This window comes from Thermobia domestica, chromosome 17, assembly GCF_964235325.1.
Source record: "Thermobia domestica chromosome 17, izTheDome1.hap1.1, whole genome shotgun sequence".
NCBI lineage: Eukaryota > Metazoa > Arthropoda > Insecta > Zygentoma > Lepismatidae > Thermobia > Thermobia domestica.
The window spans coordinates 70,222,104-70,238,337 of NC_137470.1; the positions used below are offsets into that span (position 1 = coordinate 70,222,104).

The 16,234-nt window shown below is 36.6% G+C and overlaps 1 protein-coding gene across 6 annotated transcripts in view; it reads right to left on the reverse strand.

Annotated features, from left to right (window-relative positions):
* sls (sallimus) overlaps nt 1-16,234 on the reverse strand; it is a 346,510-nt gene that overhangs the window by 195,595 nt on the left and 134,681 nt on the right. For all 6 annotated transcript variants that reach the window (XM_081744934.1, XM_081744932.1, XM_081744931.1 and 3 more), the window contains exons 2-4: nt 15,392-15,428; nt 4,129-4,283; nt 166-318 (exon numbers count right to left, since the gene is read on the reverse strand). In XM_081744934.1, coding sequence (XP_081601060.1) covers nt 166-318; nt 4,129-4,283; nt 15,392-15,428 — 345 coding nt within the window. The remainder of the gene's footprint in view (nt 1-165; nt 319-4,128; nt 4,284-15,391; nt 15,429-16,234) is intronic.

Below are 16,234 nucleotides of genomic sequence, written 5' to 3' on the forward strand. Positions count from 1 at the left end.
TACACAAAGTATTAATAAACCAGAGAAAAATGACACCTGTCAACCCTGATAATAACTCATGTTCTGCGTACAAGGTACGTGCTACTTGAGTATAGCTACTATTAAGCATAACAAAAATCCTGCATGTCTAAAAGAAATAATTAAATTTCAGCCAACAATCCCTACCTTCTGGTTGAATGTATACGGAGCAGATAGCTTCACCATACTGATTTCGTGCAGTACAAACATATTCTCCCTCATCACCGGGTCCGATGTTGTTGATCAACAGTGATACTTTTCCAGTCTGTTCCTCGTATTGCATCTGATATTTGCTGGAGGCTATATAAAAATTGATACAATTAACATCAGGAATTGAAGCTTTAAACGTTCACAACTTTAATTAACATACTAAGATTCTGTTTCTCTTTTGTTTTATTTTGTGTTTAATTAAAACAGAATTCGTTTTTAGAGTAAAGAATATCTAACATAAACCAAGCATTTCCTTAAGACTTCCAACTCGGTGTTGACAAAAGTTTGAAAATGACATATCAAGGTGTACGATTGAAATGCCCGATGTGAAGGAAAATGAAAAAAAAACACCGTACAAATCAGAACGATTGGTTGATGGATATCACATTTAATATCCCACTTCCATAGAAGTTTCCAAATATGATGTGTTCCAATTTTTCAGAGAATGCATTAACTACTTAACAGGGTAGTACAAAATTGGTACATAGAGAACTTACAACAGAGCGATTTTCACGTAAAGTTTGAACGAAATGAACCATTATTGCCGAGAATTGGTTGGTCAACGGATGTAGTTTCATCATGTTGTACGTTAACGTTCCGTTCATCCTCACATTGCATACACAAAAAAGTTCATTACAGTAAGAAAATACTCTCATCCTCCACATTTTCCTGGCATACCAACCATTGATTACCACTGTTCTTGATATTTTTAAACCAACGCGAAGGTGCTACTTACAAATTTATTTCTTTGCGGTATCTAATTTCTTTCTTACTGGGACTTATGCTTTCTTACAATCAGTGTTTTATCGAGTCTCCTCAATTTTCGGAGACGGCGGGAACTCATGTGGTTCGCATTCCACGTTAATCAGTAGGTCTACGTCTCATATAGCCTCGATGCTGGAAGGGACGTTAAACTCAAAATCAACTCAACTCAATTTTCGGAGAAATCTAAAGATCTAGGGACATATTCATTATCATTTTCAGTTTTGCTACAATTATAAGATAAAGCAGCCAGTTAAAAAAAATCGTTGAAAGTAATCTTGTACCTTATGCAATCCACATCTTATCAGCATCTACCTAGCCCTTTACAGTCAAAATCATACCTACAATAGGTAAGGATACAATCTACTACGTGACTGATTTGAACAGTCAAGCGCAAAATTCTTGGTAACGTAAGTTCCAAATTTTCTTTAAATCAAAATAGAAAACTACTATATACTTTTAGACAAATGTATGTTCCTATACAATAAAAACAAAATAAAGATTCCGATCACACACGCAGATCTGTAGCGTCATAAATCATTATACTTTTATATATTCTAGTATTTTATTCGACAACCATAATCCCTTGCTTGGTAAATCTCGATAATTGTGACAGTACTTCTGTACATTACGTTTCTTAGAGACTGAGCAAAAACTCGCTATTTGACCACTATGATCCAACTGTGTAGGAAGATTAATGAGAAGTTCATATTTGGTTGTATGGGGAATTTCGTCATTGAATATTGTAACACACATATATAATTAAATATTGCGGTCCCAGGTCGTTTAATATTACTTTGATATCCAACAAAACTTGCCACAATAATTATTTCAATAAATGAAACTATTTTTGTTACTTTTAAGCTTTGTATTTCCTTAATACTTATCATTCATTTTGCAGAAATAAAAAATTTACTTCAATCGCTTATTGCTTCCTCACTTATTATACCTTTAACAGCATAAATAAAACAAGTTTAAACAAGTCTGGCCACAAGATTTGTTATCATAAGGTACGGACTATTGTCTTGTTGCCCTATAACTAAATATACATAAACGTTATCGTTGCAATATGAAGAAGCTAGTTTTCAGAAATCTCATTAAATCTGAATTTTTTTTTGTGTTTTTGTTTTCCGGATTTTGTGTCCAACATCGAATATATGGAAATTTTACTCTTCGTTCTCTTTGTCTTGCAATCACTACTAAAAGCTATCCTGTGAGATTCGCTTTGTTCATGTTTTGAAAATTTCTTAACTTTTAGATTCTTACGTGTACGTTTATTCGAATTTTTGACACATTTCAATATGAACGTACAATAGGAGATTTATCTATATTTATAGAAGGTACTACATGCTGTACAAAGAGTACTGACACTGTACAGTGCAGTGGCGTACACGAAGTTTTTCACAGAAAAGAGGGGTGATTTCAAGCTCCCAAGTTAATGACGTTTATGGATTTTTGTGTGTATCTTAATACGGTGAGTGTATGATTTTTGATAATATCTTGTTAAAAGGGAGAGGAAAGTACGTAAAACCGGAAACCTCCCATTATTTTTCCCTATTTAACCATAGCACAACTTGAATCATTTCATCGATTACATTTCGTATACTTGAATAAACTGTAGTGTAAAATTACAAACACTTCAAACATTACAGTTCGTAAATCACAAACGCACCACTTCAACACAATTATTATCTTCTATTTCTCCGTAGTGCTTGTACACACTGCTTACTGTTTACTCGCTTAGAAAATATCAAATTTTGGAAGGAACTTTACCAACTGTTCCTTTAGTATCACACGAAAAAATAGGAAATATAGTAATGATACTAGGGCCGTGACGTAGGGGGGGGGGGAGCGGGGCGACGGCCCCGGGCGCCGAAGTAAGGGGAGCGAAAATATCGGGAGAAAAAAGGAAAAATTGCTTGGAATATATGTATGGGGGCGCCGCCGTATACTCTCGCTCTGGGCGCTGATTTTCCACGGCACTGCTGTGAATGATACCATTATTATTATTATTATTATTATTTTTTTTTTTTTTTTGCGGAAAATGAAAAATGCCACTAACAGAAAACACGCACACAAACTGTACTTTAATCTTTCTAATATATCTGGATAAAAACATTGCTTGCAGTGATGATAAAAGTACGTCAACGTAGATGAAGACTACGTAGGTTTTGTTGATTTGGGTTTCTCTACATTTGATCATTTGTTTTGATTTTTGAGTTTAGTGTCCCTTTCAGCAGTGAGACTATATAAGACGTTGAGCTACAGCTTAATGTGGGACCTGAACTCCATTAGCTTCCGCTGGAAATGAAATTCGGGTCTCCTGCGCCAAAGGCGCATATGCTAACCTCTCCGTTTCAATACGAGGAATATTAATCGGACATTTCAATCAATCCACCCAATATAAATGTATTTTTAATATAATAATTTAAGAGCTCTACTATTTAGGAATACTATTCTACCTCTTCCAAATCGCATATAGAGGTAGATTTGATCGTAATAAAAAATCAATTTTATTACACCAGAAAATGTTACATAGCATAAAGTCTTATTGGAACAATAGAACATGATAAGTTTCATTCAACGGAAGTGCACTTTATAGCTTAGCTCGATATTGCACCAATTTATGAAGCAGAGGCCACATTTGTTCAATTTCTCTACTCCATTTCTTTTCAAAATCACAAACAAATATCAGTTAAAATTAACGTTAAAATTTGTAGTAGTATAATGTTGATCATTCCTTTTACTAAAAGACTTTAATTTTTAATTTTATATGAATACGTTGGATACTAGACACACTACTATTTGCACCAGGACTGAACTTGAGGTGGAAAGCTTGAAGGAAAATTACTAGAGTATGGTATATTTTTAGGGTAAAGAAAATAGTGCATTATCTACATACAGTACAAAAAATTAATAGCCCAAGCCCGGACTAGTTAAGGTTTTAAGGACATTCAATATTCAAATTGAATTTAAATTTCTTGTTATGTCATGACCCTTGATTCTGGCACAAATTTGACATAACGTTAGAAGAATGTAGGAACATTTGAAAACTGATTGATCTATTCACACGGAAGTAAAGCAAGATAAACTCCAAAACCATCTTCAAACAACCGATTTAAGAACATGAATACTTGCCGAATAGTGGAGCTCCCTTGCGTGTCCACGAAACTTGTGGCTTAGGACTGCCTCGAACACGGCCTTCGAATAATGCATTGCCGCCTTGTGCAAATCGAGCATTCCTAAAAATCTGTTCAAAAACTGGCGGTGAAGCGTCCCCTGGCCTTGTGAGCCTAGAATAAAAAGAAATTTATACTTTATAGAAGTCTTGTATATACACTGCAATTACAAACAACACGCAAAATTTTTGATAAACAACAATAATTCAAAAATACATTAAGAACCCTCCAAAACTACTATGTCCTGATTTTTCTGTTACTACTGCAGGAATAAACAATAACTGTATGACAACTGTTTGATTGAAACAATATAAAACTGGAATCCAAAATATTGGTATAATTTGCAGAATTTAGAACAAAACCCTTCGTTCACCCAGGTAGATCAAAATTTGTCCCGAACAAAGTCGCATATTCAAACAAATATTATAAGCAAAAACAAATTAAGAATATTTAAAAGCTGTGTATGGCCCTGCGTAGCGTAGCTGCTAACACTTTAGCTTTCATGCGAATATCGTGGATGCAATTCTCAGTTGGGACATTCGGTCGAAAAGGTGCAACCACTTTTTCAGGCAAGCCATTCTGAGTGACTTTTTCCTGGGCTTTCCTCATTCACAGTAGGCAAATGCCGGGATGGTATTTCATATAAAAGACACGGGTTGCTTCCTCCCTTCACCATTTGTCCGGTTAGTGTGTGGGATGTCATATTTCATACGTGACGGGCTTAAAAGTTCGTAAATACTGATATAATAGAATTCTTAATTTTAATCCTAAAAGATGCGCAAAATACAGGCGGAAACACTGTGCAGTATCTGCCCGTTATTAATGGTGTGTTAGGTGATCGTCTTAAGTATGTTACATGGGGTAGAACTGAGGAGTGTGTTGACGCAAAATGAGAGACTTCTCTCAGTTTCAAAGAGGCCAATTCTGGGTACGTGGTTAGTTGGTGCATGTGAATCTATGGTGCCAGAGTATTAGGTGTGTCATGAGGAACAGTATTGATTGCCACGGAGAGAAGGTTTCATAGCCTACAAAAAACATGGCTAAACAACATCGGCGAAGAGTAATAGTAGATGGAAGAGAAGTCTAAGTGACAGGGATCGCCGAGGATTGAAAGAATTGTCGCCAAGAACTAGAGAGCGAATGCGGCAAAAGTAACTGCGAAACTCAATCAGCACCTGGAGCAACTTATTGCGACAATCACAGTCGAACGTAAGTTGTGTAATATGAATATCCGCTGTCCGGTTGCAGTTTTCAAACCGCTGATACCATCAGCAACGCTTTAGAGCAAAGATAATGGCACACAAAACACGCAAAGTGCGCCAATAATGATTGTAGACTTGTAATATGGTCCGATGAGTATCTTTTCTCATTATTTCCAATAATAGGTCATGTTACTGCATGGCAAATGACCCAAGAAGCTTATGCTCTAAACAATCTGCTCCCTGTAATGAAACGTGGCGATAGCTCTGTAATGATGTGGTCAGACCTAGTAGGTTGAGTTATAAATTTGAAAGGACGTATTACTGCCAATGGTTATGTGGACAACCTTTATCCTACAGGGGAAGAAAGGGTGCACGGTGATTCAGCTCTACTATAAGAGACCCAAGTTTCGATCCTAGATCAAATGAATTTGTGGTGGGAAACATCGTGTTCGAAAATTTTTGCAACAGATCTTCGCACATCCTTATTTCGCAAATTCTTCCAAAATCATTAAATATCATTAACCACTTATTTCCTTTAGCCCTCAGAGCATGATCTTGAGTCATTAAACTGAACAGTTAATTTCATTTCATTTTATCCACTATACTCATTTTGTCCATTGCAATTATGCACAACACACCATGAAGACAAGCCGATTCACAATAAATTAACCCGCCAAAGAATTTCTTGAAGTGTCTATGAAAACAGTGCATCGAATTGTGACTGAGAAGCTGGTATATCACAAACTGTGTGAGAGGTGAGTACCAGATATGCTAACAGACGATCACAGAGAGCAAAGAATAACAGCTGCATGTGATTTTTTGATTGGTTGGGGGAGAATGGGGATGATCTCTTTCCTCACATACTGACGGGGATGAAACCTTGATATCGTACGTCACTGGGGAGTAGAATCAGCAGTCAATACAATGGCAGCACTCTGGTTCTGCTAAAGCAAAGAAATTCATAAAAACACCACAAGTTCACAAAATCGTAGTAACCGTGTTTTGGGATCAGAAGAGTGTGGTTCTTGGAACCAGGACGAACAATTACATCAGAGGTATACTCTCAAACACTGAATAATCTGCGACGTGACATTCAAAATTGGCGGAGAAGAATGCTACGCTCTGGAATTATTCTGATCCATGAAAACGCCCGCCTATACACAAAGGTTCGTACTGTTGAGGCAATTCAAAGATTTGGATGGGAACTATTCAATCATTCCCTTACAGCCTCAACCTTGCCTCTATCGATTTCTTTCTTTTTTCACATGCATGTGTGCATGTTTATTATTGTTATGAAGTCTAATAACGAAAACGACTTATTTCTTGGAAGATGAACGGTTAAGCCAACGAATGGTTAAAGATAAATCGGCTAAGAGAGTCCACTGCAGAAGTTACATAAGAAATGCCCCACGCAAAGCGCCAGCGAGTGGCATCTGGTACCTGTTAAAGGACAATAATTGTGTTTTCGGTGTATTGTAGCATAGCCCAGAAGAGGCAAAGGAAGTAAGGATGACGAAAGTTTAGGTCATATGGGCCGGTTCGGTTCCAATTAAGGTCACGTCATCACCATACGCAAGAACATTCACCCGCCGAAAGGGACGCTTCGGAACGGAGGAAGTTAAGCCAGCCAACGTACACAGGATCAACTGCCAATGCAAAAAAGGCGGCGGACAAACTACACCCCTGTCGAAGACACTGCTTCAAAGACAGCAGAGGGTAAGATCTCAATTAATTTGCAGTTGAAATGTGAAAAATTGATACAAATTTTCAATGATGGTTCAAAATTAGAGAGACACATTATAAACACGCAAAACACTATGCAGACAGTGATAATCTATAGCATTGTACGCCTTATCAAAATCAATAGCTAGGACACCGATTTGTAAATTTTGAAAGATGAAACATTCAAATACAGTAAAGAGCCAAGTATATAATATAAAGTTCGTTGGGGATGAAAAGCCATCTGTGCGTCACTGACATAACGATTTAAATGGATTCAAACACTGCGCTAAAATTTTTGGTGAATAATTTAATGTCAACAGAAAGTAATGCAATAGAGCGATACATTCGTGCCGTGCGAACCTTGGTGTGTTTAGAGGTCAATATCATGATAACTCGATTGTAGCAAAAGGAAACTTCCGAAAGAAATGCATTAGATAGCATAATGTGTGTTGTTCTGAGCATGCTCCAATACGTGTTATAGAAGGCGAAGCTTAAATCGTCAAATTCCGATAAGCCATTGCCTTTCGCAGTCTTTAATATTTCGTATATCACCCGAGCCGTAGTAGACTGGAGCAAACTCTTCCCGTCCTCCTGGATAAATGTCTACAGAAAAACATCCAAAAACACGGAACGAACGTATCGTCACCCGGGCGTGCTTGTGTAAATTGCCTATAATGTTCTGTAGAAATGGCCAGAGTCTGAGAGGTATCTTGCGTGCTAGATTTATCTAAATTAAGCCTCTGAATATGCATAGAGTGCCGCTGATATAAAAGGCGAGCCATCTGATATATTGAGATAATTTCTTGTGGCAATTGATGATAAGAGTCATCTGCAAGATAAGATTGAATTATGCAGTGATGTTGAATAGTTTTGAGTCGTTGTTTAAGGTGCTGTATGGTATGCACATTAGCGACATACGGAACCTCACTCCATAAATCAACTAAAGCTTGATAATCAAACTCGTATAAGTAAGCGTCCTCTTGGCGAGGAAGCTCTCCTCTGTACTGAAAATACTTGGTCATCCTGACCGTGCGAAAACATTTCACCAGAAAACCACGTGTCCGTAATCCTGTTGAGTACGTAACCACCTGTATTATTTGGTATTAAAACAAGCAATGATGTCCGGACAACTCATAAGGCTATTGTTAATTTTCCAGTAAGAGGTGCTGCGAGTAAGCGATATATGCATAGGGAATTTCAGGAGACCTACTACCATGCAATGATCTGAATTAATCATAGGTAAAGTACTAACATTGATGACACATGATACAACATCACGTTACGTACAATCGGTCCAGTCTCGAGCGGACTGTAGAACGGACATAATTATAAACAAGCTGGAAGTTGGAAAAGCAAAATACCATGGAGCTTAAGAGCATGTAATAACTCCATGAAAGTCGGGTAATGCAAAGGGAAACATCCATTCCTAAAGGTACTGTATTAAAATCCCCGGCAATAATATATTTATTCAAAGAACGTGTTAACAGATCGCGAATTGTATCTGTATAAAAAAATCCCTAGAACGTCTATTAACATAACCAGAGTGTACATAAAAACTACAAAACAGAAGCCCTCAATAAACCAACGAATAGTTCGATCTTCCGAGTCAAACAAAATACGGTTATAAGACAGACCTTTCTTTATGAAAGAAGCGACGCCACTTGATTTTCCTATGTTTACAATCGCATTGTAAGCAAACAATACATGTAATACATGTAAGTAAACAATGCAAACAATGCAGTTAGAGGTTTACAATCGCATCGTACATAAACTCAAAATCAGCAAATATGACCTCTTCCAAATACATGTCACAACTTTGATTCTTAATTATGTTAAACAATACTGCTTTTTTAAGATCTGAAATATTGTATATAAATTCAAAGTAAGGATGCGCCAGGAATCTTAGGAAGTCACAAATACTTCAGAAAAATCATGATAGAAAAATCAATAAATCCACCCACATATTTACTAAGAGCAGGAATCCCTTCAAGAACTTCAGAGTCCCACTGATTCGGTGGTAGTGTGCGGAGTCCTTCCCCTACATACAAAAACGAGAGCATGAAAAAGTCGTAGTATGAAAACAAAACAATGGAGATATAAACAAGCCACTCTAGCGTAAACTGGTGCGAGGTATAATGACACCACTATTAATACCATAACTACACTGAGATAAAAAAAATCAGAATTGGAGATGACATAAGAAATCCTTGAAACATGAGTGCTAGGACGTAACTAACTAGCGGTAGGCCCTAAGAATATGTCCCTTTCTGTTTACGTGAACGAGAATGTTCTGTTTCTCGACGTTTTTCTTGAGGCATAATAATAGTGCTATCTTTCAGAGAAGTAAACGCTGTAGTTGTTGCAACTGAAGAATCCATAGAAGAGTGCTTGCTGGTAGAGTGGATTCTCATGGGCGCTGTCATGGGCGCTGTGTTGCCGTCATCTATTGTTTTGCTGTCAGTGTTATTCTCTGGTAGCAAAGTAAAGTTCAAAGCACTGACCTCGAGGTGTGAAATTTGCGACGAAGCAATTGGTGAAGGTAACCTGGACTCAATCACAACATGTTGTGGTAAATCTGGAAATTTCTCTTCATCGTACAAGGAGAGTCGGGCTTAAATCACATTGGTATACGAAGGTCAAGAAATAAAAAAACTGCTGAAGTGACATTAACACGAGGAACTGTTGAGATAGTCGACGGTTGAACAGGGTCCAAGGCCATCATGTTAGAAGAGGGCATTAACATTCGAGGGCCTTACACTTTTCATGCGTTTAACGGGACACTTAGCAATTGTGTGGTTCGAGGTTTGACAAAAATAGCAGGTTATTGGCTGATTATCATAAGAAATACTTATTTTACATATATATACAATTAACTTTAAAGGAATTCGTTACTGTAACTACATGAAAATCAGGTGCACTCCATTATTAAAACCAGAGGGAAAGGGGAATTCCGATACTAGGCTTCATTTTAATAGTTTTGCCGTAATCACTAAACGGTTGCTGAAGTAAATGGTTGGGTGCTTCTAAGGGAAAAACCATACACATTACTTTGATAACTTCTTGTGTCGGAACCAAATAAACTTTTTTAGTTTCCCCTTTTGCGTACACAGTCAATCAAAGCAAAAGCGGTGGATGCAAAGGACTCATAACCCTGCACTATTTTAAATTTGGCATATACACCAAATTAGTCTGAGTGTAACTTTAAGGTACTGAGGGGAGTAAAAATACCAGGAAAAGTTTTCTCGAACCACAGGAATAAGAGCTCCAGAAAGGGTTCGGAGGATCTATGTTTCCTGTCAAATATGAATCTAAACTACAGTATTTTTAAAGATTTCATGTAATAAGCACTTGAAAAATCTATGAGTAGTTGCACTAAACTACTACATTACCACTGAAGGAACGAAGTAATACACACACTACGCACTCTCGTAACAACGACGGAAGCAATCATGAGTGACAAGCCAAACACACTGTACCAATCGTTTGACGAAGCAAAGTCCCAATCGAGGCCCTTTCTTGCTGTCGTATAAGGGGAAATATGGTCATTCCTTCTCTAGTTTTTCACCCTTACGCGCCCCAGTGTGAGGTAATGGAATAGCTTCCCAACCATGTGTCTTGCTGTCAACAATCACGTTCAAAGCTTTATTTTATGATTAATTTTGAAAAATACTGTATTGTGAGTTCTTTTAAAGTTTTTTTAAAAAATATTTTATGTTTTATTCTGATACTTTTCTACTTACACTAGAATGATTGAATGTGCTGTACATTAATTAATATAAACTAATATAGTCCTATTTAGTTATTATACTGCACCTCATGCTTTTACTATTGCACACACAATACTACCCTTCATTTTGCAGAAGGTCTGCATTATTCAAGTCCCGACTATCCGATGTTAGTCAGGTCCAAATTCGCTCGGATAATCGGACTCTACTGTACGATTTTCCAATAACTACATGAAAACGAAAGCATCTGAAATATATGATCAATTACCAGGTTTCTCGTTCTTCACAAGAAAACATCAGGGCTATTTTATTTGAAAGGAGGGTATATATGACATTTTTCTGGTCTCAAGATACCTGCTGATGCAAGTTTGATTTTACTGGAGTTATATAAACTATTAGAAACTCGATTCTATAAACTTAGGAGGTTAAACTAGGTCTTTGTCAATTGAAATATTTATGCGTAATTTTAAGAGTTAAGTAAAGAGAAAAAGACTGCGGGGATCACATGCTGAGATTAGGACCAGGTAATATTTGTTACCTGTTTATTAACAGGCATTGCTCATCTCAATAATAGCAATATATTTCGTCAATCAACAAAGCCACTTCACATAATTAGTGCATTGTGTTTGAGATAATGAAGCCAAAACTAGGGTCTTTCCAAAGCAGGAATCCTTTTAAAGGAGAAGTTTACTTACAATGAAAGTTTACCAATTGATGGGGAATATATATAATGAAAAGTATGTGCTAAACAAGTATTTTAAACCTTTTTTGTTAGTAGAACAACGTAATTGTTATTTGGCTTTCTAAAGAGCGAATTTGGAAACTCTACCTATATTATGTAAATGCGAGACAAGTACTAGGTGTACGGTCATATCTCCCTCTACCAAACATTGTAAACAAATTCATATGAACATGATTCAGATTTTTTTTTCATTGAAACTATCTTTCAATAGTCCGCTACTAATTGTGTGTAAAGAATTAGGTAAAAGCGAACAAGTCTAGCATTGCCAGACTCCTCCGTGATGCTTTACATAATTGCTACCAATGATGATTTTTGGTGTTCCTGCGCCAAACCTCTACCTCGTACCCGAAACATTGAATTTTCCCCTGAGATATATCTCAAATTTTGCTCCACGTGGTTTACAAGTATATTGGCAGTACTACTTTGATCCTCGTATATTGAAAGTCCTACCGGAAGAAATTTGAGATCATTAGTGGTTGGTATAAATTTGAAATGGTCGTTTATGTGTTAAAAAGCAGCAGGTATTCAATATAAAGTGGATGCCTGCAATGTCAGAAATATCATATCTCAAGTGGCATTTATCAACGAATTAAATTTCTAAGTGGAAAACACAATTAAAAGAATGCGGCTTAGAATTCTCAACTTCGATACAACTGTTCCAACTAGTAACAACGCAAATGCTTTTAGGGATAATTGGAGAAGCATTTGTGTGAAAGAGAGAGCCAGTTAAGTGTAGCAAAGAAAACAAAGATAAAATTTGTATAAGACGTAAATCAAGTGCTTTAAGGAATAATGAATTAAGAATTAATCGCCTTGTCAGCAAGTGATATTTTATCGTTAACATTTTCGATCGTACGCCCGTACAGAGTACAATTGTTGGTAGACATACGCTGGACTGTTTTCAAAGATATAACGTACACCCAGCTCTGGTGTTGCCCACAAGACTAGATAAGACTGAACTTCTGTGTCGCGATACGAGACGAGCAGGGCTCTTGCGATAATATATACGAGGATCAAAGTAGTACTGAAGTCCCAAATTTTGTCTCGTGGGTAACACTATCAAGGAATTAGATTTCTGAGCTTTTGGTATCTATGGCCATGTTATCCCGTCACGTATGAAAGATGATGTCCTTCGGCAATCACATTAGGAAAGGGAAGGAAGGAAGCAGCCCGGGATCTGTATGTTATGTACCACCCCGGCATTTGCCTGGTGTGAATGAGGAAAACCCAGGAAATCCTCACTCAAGATGGCTGACCTGGAAAAGCTTTTACACTTTTTCGATCGAGTGCCCGCACCGCATCGACCCAGGGACCGCCCGCATCAAAAGCGAGGGCGTTAGAGACTACGCCACATGCAGCCGCGAGCACTACCCAGCTCCGCATAACCAGGTTAATCAAAACTCAAGTACAACCAGCTTCATGAAATCCACTACAATGTTTTCTCGTTGTACAGCGGGGGCCACAGTGGTTCATACAGCGCTTACCTCTACTGCATGGGGTCCCTGGTTTGATCCCCGCCCAAGTAAGTGTGTGGTGGGAAACATTTTGCCACTGGGTTTTCCTTGGGGTACTCCCGTTTTCTCCCACATGCTAATTCTATCAATTCTTTACTTGTCTTAATCATCGTAAAAGACATAATCGTGGGACGTTAAACTGAAATACTTCATTTCCTTCTAAACGCGCTCGATTTTCTTTCTTCATGTAGCACTGTTTCTAATGATGCTTTCCTCTCCGAGCTCCATCCTTATATTATGCTCTTTTCTCTATCGTGGTACAACCAAAGCTTTTTATGTCAAAAACTTCAAACTAAAACTATTCAACCCATTGCGTATTTCCCATACAAGTAATACTTGGGTTGTCTCGATTTAACTATCTAAATGATTTTCTGTGGCCTCCAGCTAACACTTCGTCATTTTCCCGTTTATACTTTTCTACTTAGATATGTCTATTTTCGTTATTACTTTCTCTTCAATACCTCATTACATTGATTGACATGATCGTTTCACATATTTAAACCGCCACTATATATTTTGACCTTTATCATCTGTGCGCCACGGGCAACAATCCGCCACCAATACTTTGTTTTCGCCTTTGTTTTTATCCCATAAAGGTATAATTTTCTTTGTGTATAGTTTTGCATACACGTGGCGTGGATATAAAATTTTGACTTCTGCGCCATGTGTGTGTAATAGCATACACAGCTATAGAGCGAACGTGAAAAAGTGCAATATATATTTGTGTGTATGGAAAACCATACACGAGGCGCTGCATGAAGGAGCCGTGTGTATGGAAATCCATACACATGGCAGCCAACGTGTTAAATATTATTTACTTAAAATAGTGCTTAAACTTCATTCACAATGATTGTTTGAATGTATTTGCAACAAACAAAATAAGGTGGAATGATTTCTATGAATTATTTTCTTAGTTATGCAGGTCTTTTGTTATTTTCGATCTGAAAGTGCTACCAATAAACATTCTGCAATCCCTTGAAGTAGATTAAATTAGCAGAATTTAGTTATAAATTCAAACGATGTAATTAGAATTAGAAATGGATTCGTGATAATCTGAATATTCCCATAATTCTACACTTGAAAGGTTTTATTCCAAACTCTGTAATCAACATTTCATACAATTAAGTTGACAATGCCAAGAACAAAACTAAAATTTGCAATGAAATATTTGATCGTACCCATGGGCGGAGTTATGGGGGCTTGGGGGGCATTGCCCCCAACTTATTGAAAAAAAAAATAAAAATGTCACCTATAAAATGACCACCTACCAAGACCTCCGAGATCGATCAAAAGATCTGCCCCCCACTGCCTCTCAAGCAGACAATTCCTAGCTCCGCCTATGATTGTACCATATAATAATAGTCTTACCTCAAGACAAAGTAGTAAAGCAACGAAATCAACTACTTCCTAATAAAGTAAAAATATTCAAGAAAAGCTGTAACAATTCTGCAATTACAAGTGGTTATTCTGTATTTTACGAGTAGCAACCACATATCTGTTTGTTTTGTTAAAATTAAAGCACATGAACTATCTCCTAATGGCATATTTTGACAACATTCTTTCTAACTTTATACAAAAGAAAGTTGTAAACAACATGAAGTACAAATTAAAAGATACAAAATTAATAAATACTGGAATAATTGTTTTATAAAAGGCAGGAGATCAAGTAAAAGAAGCCAGAATGATTTTAAAAAGTTATGTCTAATTTGTATTGAAGGAAACTTAATACATAATACAGCATTGAATATCGAAGGTCAGAAACAGGTATCGAGCACGTATTGAGTATCAAGAAATTATGGCATCGACTAATCTGTGGTTCATCTTTTCTGCATTTTCCGTTCATGACTCATCATCATAAGTTTTCTGCCAGTATCGACAGATCACTTGCCATAACTGAGAAGCTTCCATGCACCACTTTCTTCCGCTATCCCCTTCATTTTCACGTACGATTTTTCTGTTTTGATATCGTCCATTAATTGTAGTCTCCTTCACCCCTTCCCTCTCTTTTCTAGTACCATACTCTCTGAAACGTCCCTCGTGATACAGTTCCTTCTTATCCAATGTCTTAACCAGTTTCTCTTCCTCTTCTTAATAATATTTAAAATTGTTATTTTCTCCCCCACTATTTCTAAGACCCTCTCTTTCGTTTTCCACTCGACCCAGCTAATTTGCTCCATTCTTCTCCACACCCACATTTCGAAAGCTTCAAGTCATTTTTCATCATTTTTGCGTAATGTCCATGTTTCTAACCCACATACCTCACGTGACTAGTCATTATAAATTTTTACGAACAATTATGTAAAAGAAATGAACTTACATGGCTTGAGTTGTGGGCTGCACCACCATGCCTTGCACTGAAAAGAAGAAAAGATAATTTAGTAATGAAACAAATATTAAATGGGAATAATATTAAGAATAATTAGAACTACTAAGAATAAAAAAAGAAAAGTTTCACTGCTTTCCATAAGTTACATCATTACGGCAATTGTAATTGTAAAAGATTCATCCACGTACATAAGGAAAAAGATAGCAATGGGTAAAAGCCCAAGAAAATACGTACTTAGAAAACTCTTGAATTGGGAGTATTGGGAGGTTTTGTTTTAAATTATCATCTGTGAACGATTCATTAATCTAAGGAGAAATATACTAAATAGAGTTAGGTAAAAACACAAAAAAAATATTGAAAAAAAAATTGGTAAAACAAAGATTTAATTTTAAATTATTACATTTACTAGAAGAGTTATCAAATAATTTGGTTTTAATTTTGGTGCGAAAATAGTTTTATTTATTTTAGTTTACTTTCCTCAGTCATACATTTTATCATCAATAACTTACTTCATTTTGCCCAAATACTCTAATTTCTAAAAATTTTGTTCGTTTTCAAGCTTTCGTTCATAGTTACCTATTATGTGAAGGATAAATTGTAAGCAACAAAACCATTGACGTTCCTATTATTACAAGCTATATAACTCCAGATCATACAAAACATACAATCATATCTGAAACAATTGTTACTGTATGATTCTATATCTCAAATGTGTTTTTATTTGGCTATTGAAGTCATTCCCTTCACATTCGTTTGTCTTTCACAATATCATCAACACATTTCAATTATAAGTGAATAGTTCTGAACATAAGTGTACAGTACCCGATGAAAGTT